Genomic DNA, 7,439 nt, shown 5'->3' with positions numbered 1-7,439 from the left:
TTTTTAAATCACTTCATCGGCAATACCAGCGACATGTTTGAGCGTCGCAGCTGGTATAGAGGATCCTGTAACAAAAAAAATAGTTCATTGGGATATCTGAAGAACACCTGCTCACCTTTTTGAAACACTACCAAATCTACCAAAAAAATACATAGTAAATAAGAAATAAATATTAAAAATTAGAATTCAAATAAAATCAAGATTATATACATTTTTTCGACTTTCATTCCGGTAGAAAGTCCATTGGGGGGGGGGGGGGGTATTGGGGAATAAAATGGGGAGTAAAGTGACGAGAAGAAAAAAATGTGGAGCGGAATATAGTGAATGGAGAGTCAGACAACGAGAGAAAACCAATAAACCGGAAGAAAACGCATTGGAGGCCGCGTGGAAGGAACGAAAACATGTGGCGCGCGGAGAGTATGAAGAGAAAAGCGATACGAACAAAGGCAGCGTATGTGTTTGCCGCAATTCCTCTCCGTTGAAGATCGGCGAGTGGTATTACAATACTTTTGGTGTGAAACTAATACCGGAAAATCTGGAAAATTCTGGGAAGCATAATTCACAATAAGTGTTACTTCCAGATATATCATACATATACATATTTATGGAAGACAAGGGAAAATGACAATTTCGATATACTTTGCTTCAAAAAATTGGATATAATGTAATAGAAGCGCATCGCTAGCAAAAGTTTGGAGCATCTTATCTTGGCTGTCTTAAAAAACATTAAAAACATTTCTACTGAAGAAATATTCCATGAATATTAAACTATATTTTGTTAGTTAGCAGTTTTTTGATACTTCCTTCAAGAACCGAGATATACCGCTGCAAACTGTCACCGCTAGGTGCACCTCAATCATAGGCTTCACGATCAATCATAGGCTTCACGATAATTTTCCATTTTCCTCTCTTCTCTAACAACTTCTATCATCGTTCACTGTTTCTTATTCCCCTTTTCTCGCAAAAGCTATCTTCGATGCTAGTCCAATGTTCTCCAACCCGTCGACTTGCTAACTTTGCCATTCCTCGTATATTTCTTTTTTCTGGTCATCGAGGCTATCTTCTTGGCTTGTTATCCTCAATGCTCACCAGATTTCAATATTCTCCAACGGGCCGACTCGCAAAGGAACTTTTTTCCTTTCCGTCCAGCTGTTTTGAGATATGAGAAAACGAGAAAGATAGAGAGTGACTAAATGTAAGATATTTACTGCGTCTCTGCATGAGTACACACATTCACTTTCTCTTTTTTCTCTCCGCTATGTTTCTCCCTGAAATTTTAAATGCTCGTATCTTTTCACCCTTTGCAAAAAAAATATGCTGAGAAGTACAAAAATGTTCAAAATTCATTGAAGAATATTTTCGTAGTTGACAATTTCCCGGTAGCTGGATTAGTTTTTGAGATACATGCGCAAACGTCGACTGCTCTCTCCAATCTTTCTATTCTTCCCGCTAACTTCCTCCCTAAAATTTCAAAGAATCGTATCTTTTCACCTGACGCAGCTATCAAAATACTGAAAGTAACAGAAACGTGCAAAATGTATCGAAGATTATTTTCGTAGTTGACAATTTTCCGATAGGGTGTTTAGTTTTTAAGATACAGGCGCAAACGTCGGCCGCTCCCTTCGAAATCCGCTTTTCATTCATCACCACATACAGCAAGCGCCTTTAGTCGGCTATATTGGGTCGACTTAAAAATTTGGGTTTGCCGGATATTTCAGAATATTTGTAAAAAATGGATGATTGAGTTGCTCATTGTCTTTTCTCAAAATTTAGCCAGACTATTCTGACATAATAAAACATATTTTTCTAGTGCTGACAATTAACTGGTCATGTCAATTTCAGCCTATTTATAGCCAAAATGCCCTAAATTTATAACGTATTTGGAGAAATTGTGATTCAAGTGACGTCTTTTGGAACTCAATGATAGAAATCTTGATAGTTGATATCAATCTACATTTTTAGTATTGACAATCACCTGGCCTTGTCAGTTTTAAGCCTAGGTATAGAGTAGTCCTGCACTGGTTTTCCACAAAATAGCTCAGAATTGACTTGTCATTACATTTTGTAGCCGCTGTTGTCCAATTCATTTATTTTTCTGAAACATTTATGCGGAGAGTACCTTTTTTGTTCAAACATATCGATACTAACCGTTAAATTTAGAAACCACTTTTTGTTGAATATGACGGTGCTCAATATCCGAGTATAGTTCCAATTTTTCTTATTTATGTAGTCCTTGAGTACATCATGTAGAGCCAGAATGCAGACATGTTTTGCTCACGAACAAAGTTTCAAAGAGCGCTATTCGAAAAAACACCTATTCTGAGGCTGCAAATTGAGAATTAGATTCAAGTCGACATTATATAGTCATTTTTCCGTTTCGTTGGTCCTTGTTGTTTAGAATTAGCGCCACCAGCGGTTTCTAGGAAAGAATTAAGGAAAAATCAATATTTCACAAGTGAATAGGTATCGGAAAGATAAGGAAACGGGAAGTGAACCCGTTTTGAAGTGAACATCAGATAAACATATGAGCAAAGTTATGAACCATTTTATTATTTTATATCAAATAAATTATATTCAGGGAAAAGTAAGAATTAAAAAATAAAATCTTCTTGCTCTTTGTATCCGCTCTGAGCATCTTTCGTCTTTGCCGATCTTCCCGGATTTAACCAAAAATCCTTGGTGTAGACTTTTTCGCGGAACGATTCAATAGTCTTCCTCTTTTGAGCCAACAACATTTCTTGGTATTCTGAAATATGAAAATTCATCAAGTTTCAACACGTGAAGAGACAATGTTCTTAGCTCCCTCAAAAAGACAATTAGTTTTTGTAATGAATCACTTTTCCCCATCTTTTTTGAACTATGTTTACTAATTACTCACAGTTTCAATACTCATCTGCCACCCATTCACCAGCTTTACGTAACAACATGTTTAGCAGATTGAATGATTGAAAGGATAGACGTCTATTAAAGTGAGACACTCCAACCTTTTGATGACGGAGTATTGGGATGATTGGTTTTGAATTGAAATTTAAAATTGTTTGAGAATTTGTGAGTGTTTGAGTTACATAAATGTTAATGTAGGCACATAACCATCATTCACATAACTATGCACTTTTCAAATGACGTTGCTCTTCAGAATAAACTATATTGATCTACTAGCACAATAAAATCAAAACTCACTAGTGGTTTCCTTTGCTGCCTTGTTTCTTGTCCATGGATTGTTAGCATGGACTTGCGATACGTTCCTCGTTGCTTGGTCGTTGATCCATGTGTCCGTATTCTAAATTCTCAAATGATTCTCAAAGATTTTTCTAATGTTACGAATGCTTTTCACTTCACTACAAAGAGCCCGTCTGTCCCATAGTTTTTTGTTTCAAAATATTAGAAAACACCTAAATGAACAAAAACCTGTGTTGAATTGGTTTCTCATTCCCTGAATATCGTGTTAAAGCTTCAGAAGTCAAAAGTGGTGCCCTCGACACATAATAAAACACATGTCTGCATTTTCTGTTAGTGTTATAACCAAGAAACATCGGAAACAGAGAACCTAAAACACGTTTTGAACCAAAAACTCAATAACTCCAAGAGAAATTTTTTTCGAATTTCAAATCACAATCAGAAAAATTGATTATCAAAAATGTGAGACTGAATTATTTCAAAAAAACTAATTTTCTTGTTTTTGGATATTTAAGCCACTTGTCAAAAAAGTTCATACAAAGTTAACAGGATTCAGCAGAGTTACACATGAAAATACTAAGGTGTACTCACTTATGCTCGCTACTGTATACGTGGAAAAGTGTTTTTGATTGAACTTGTTCTAGAAGGTTGTCTAGTTCATATTCTAAGCAATTTGAAAAATAAAACTCACTATAATTTTTGCCACATCGTCCGAAAACACAGATAATAAAATAAATAGAAAACAATTAGACTTCAAATAAAATCAAGAGTATATATATGTTGTTTCGGCCATTCATTCAGTAGAAAGCCTGTGAGGGGGTAGTGGGGATAAAATTGGGGAGTAATAGAAACGAAAAAAGGTCAACGAGGGCGGAGTATAATGTTGAGGGAGTGAGACGACGAGAGCCATTAATCCTTTCTTTTCTCTATGGCAAGCACACACACATAACGACCAAATGGCCATGTAGTGAGTAGTGCGGTGCGTGTTCGTACTGGGAACCAGGCCACCAGAGAAATACAATTGAAGACGCAGAAGGGAGCCATTCATTTCTATTCCTTTTCCACCAGCTGCTCATTTTCTTTTACCTTCTCTCTTTTTAACCCCGTCCCATGTCACAACAAAACGTTTTTTTACTTAAACCAAAATTTGGTTATGTCATATAGTTACTATCAGTACATGGGCGTTTTGTGATTTAAGAATACGCATTGGTGGTTTTTTTGTGCACTTCGATTGGTTGGTTTATAGGTTTAGGTTTTATGAAACTTGAACCTCGCGCGTTTTTTATTTTGTTGACTTTACATTATATAGTTATTTTTTCGTTTCGGTTGCCCTCGTCGTTTGAAATTACACTGAAAGTTGACGTCTTATTGAAGATTATTGCCGTTTCGGTCCAATTCGTGGATTTTTCTAAAATTTTTGAGTACCATTTTTGTTCAAAAGTAGCGAAACTAACACTTTCTAAAAAGAAGAAGACAAAAATTAATACTTTGAAAGTGAAAAGGTATCAAAAAGAGAGATAAGAAAACGGGATTTTTAAATGAACAAGTTTCAAACAAGTTAGTTATGTTATAAATCATTTTATTTTCTAAAATTAAGGTAATTTATACATAAACTATTATAACTATGGTGAAGTTTCCTTTTTCGGCGTGTTTCCTTTCCCGGCTGTGTTCACGGGTCCAAATCGTCGCCGTCTTTTTTCGTCTGAAACTATCTTCTTTTTCCAGAAATTCCCTTACATTATCATACTAACCTTCTGTTTTTCCAAGTTGTATTTAACAGACATTTGCAACTTTTTCTTCAGTGTCTTCTTGGAGGAATCCAGAAGAAAATCTTCGCATTGACGAATGACCACTGGAGTGTTGTACATTTTGGCAATCAGAAGAATTTCTTCCACAGTCATCTCTGGAAACCGACTACTGTGCTTTTAAAGTATTTACTTAGTCTTACCATTAATAACTTTTTCGCCGTAGAGAAGTTCCAGAAAGTACTGGAAATCATCTGCATCGATTCCATTCCATTGATTCAAAGTAGCCTCTCAGGAACAATGCTCGAAAATGATCCGGTTAAAAGGCCAGGTACTGAAATTTAGATAACTATCAATAAAAAGTCAGTTTTAACTGATTACCAAACTCACCAACTTTATCACATAGAACTTCTCCTCGTTGACAACTAGAATGTGATCAGACACTTCTTTAGTTGTTTCATCAAAGTTTCTTAGTGTCGGATCGAAGAGACCAGTTGATTCAAATAGAAGAGCTGTAAAAATTCAATCAGGGTGCTGTGGATCATGTACAAAAAAGTTCTTAACTACAAAAATGAAGCCCTACTTCTGCCCCACAAAAATGAAAATGGCGAGACAATCGGCGATCACTTGGCACTTTAAAAGTTTACTATTTCCGGTTATGGGACAAGAACAAAAACGTACTTTTATCAGATTTGTCACCAATAAAAATTGATTTCAGCTCGGCTCATTTTGAAACAAAAAACAAGTTTCGAACAAAAAAAAATTTGAATTCGGCCTGATTTTGAACAATTTTGAACAAACTGCGCTAACGGTAGACCCAGTTTTAATAGTAAAAGTTATTCTTACCTTTTTAAAACTTCTATCCTACATATTCGAAAAGTAATAGAAAAATAATAGAAAATTAGAATTTTATAAAAGTCAGAAAAATTAGTATTTTCGACTCATTTTCCGTTAACAAGTCTCAATAGGGAGTAAAATGTTCAGAATTCAAAAAAAATCAGATAAAATGATGATTGGGACTCTCATATCCGGGAGAAAGTCTTGAAGATTGGTATTGGGGAGTAAAGTGATTATAGAAGAGGGAAAAGGGGGACGAAATAGAGTGAGGGGAGATGCAGACGACCAGAGCGTACCGACAACACACAGAATCGACAGAATACGTAAGTCATTACATTGGGGAAAGGAATATACACGCGCTGCACACAAACATGGGGAAGGAGAAGGTAGAGGTCAACTGTGTTCCGTTGCACAGGAATAGGAGGACTATCGAGAGATTGGTGTTCATATGACTGTTTATTTTTGATATAACATAATATAATATCACAACTGTTTATTAAACAGCACAAAACATCCATAAGACAAAATGAAAAGTCTAATTCAGGAGGAATTGAGCAGCCGGATATGAGAAGAGAGTGCAGCACATCATGATTTTCTGGGAGCGGGGACGAGAACATCAATCCTGTGGTACCATGGTCTGTAAAATTATAACATCAGTTTGTTGATGTGAAAAAAAACCCTATTTTCTTTCACTAGTTAATGAAAACTTACCGAGGGTCTTCCAAATCTTTTGATTATTTGTTTCAACCACTCCTGTAACTCAGATAGCTCGATCATATATGCAGACATCCATTTTCCGGCTCATTGGGTCCACGCTGTTACAGGGATTCCTCGTGCTTCTCACACCCTTTCATTGTCAACACTGAAAATAATTGATATCTGGTCATCCTTATTGACATCCGCTTTGTATTTTCCTCTAAATCATTGTCATGAGGTACTTTTTCAATTGGTTATTAATGGAACTAACGTTGAAAAATGAAAAATTGCTCTGTTTTCATTTCTGTGAACTGAATTAGTGAAATGGCTCGTATTGTAAAACCATCTGCACTGAACAAGTGGATTTATATTTTTGATTGAAAAGGAATGAGCCACGCAACTCACCAAGTGATGTTTGTCTTCTTTTGAATTGCTCTGCATTGGTTTTTTAATCAAAAAACCCTGAAAGTCAACTCTCATTGAATGTGATTGCTGTTGCTGTCCAATTCATAGATTGTTCTGCAATTTTTGAGCAGAGAATACCACTTTTGTTCAAACGGATCGAGACTAACCGCTGAACTCAGAAATCACTGCGATTGGAATATTACGACGTTTAATATTGAAGTTGGGCTTCAATTTTTCTTGTTTTAACGCTAAGCAGATCATGTTAAACCAGTATGGAGACATTTTTGGCTGACAAATGAAGATTCCTGGAAAAAACACCGATTGGAAACTGAGGATTGAGGATATAAACTCACTGCGATATTATATATTTGTATTTCTCCGTTTCGTTAATTCGTGTCGTTCAAAATTGCATCCATCAAAGATTTTCTGAAAAGAGGAAGGTTTAAAATCAATAATTCGAAAGTGATCAAGTATCAGAAAGAAAGATAAGAAAGCGGGTGCTGAAACCGTTTCCAAATGAACAAATTGAAAACAGATTAGATATATTATAAACCATTTTATTTTTAAAAACTTAGGAAA

General features: G+C 35.6%; 1 protein-coding gene across 1 annotated transcript; it reads right to left on the bottom strand.

Moving 5' to 3' along the window:
- Positions 1 to 4,846: 4,846 nt before the first annotated feature.
- On the bottom strand, positions 4,847 to 7,121 carry GCK72_026151 (uncharacterized protein; the record flags this gene model as incomplete). Its single annotated transcript, XM_053736688.1, has 5 exons — positions 4,847 to 4,879; positions 4,929 to 5,080; positions 5,126 to 5,210; positions 5,313 to 5,434; positions 7,028 to 7,121. 5 exons carry the CDS (start codon positions 7,119 to 7,121, stop codon positions 4,847 to 4,849), a joined length of 486 nt encoding a protein of 161 aa, XP_053580254.1.
- Between the last annotated feature and the right edge of the window lie 318 nt (positions 7,122 to 7,439).

Source organism: Caenorhabditis remanei, chromosome X, assembly GCF_010183535.1.
Source record: "Caenorhabditis remanei strain PX506 chromosome X, whole genome shotgun sequence".
NCBI lineage: Eukaryota > Metazoa > Nematoda > Chromadorea > Rhabditida > Rhabditidae > Caenorhabditis > Caenorhabditis remanei.
This window is presented reverse-complemented; position numbering and strand designations above follow the sequence as displayed.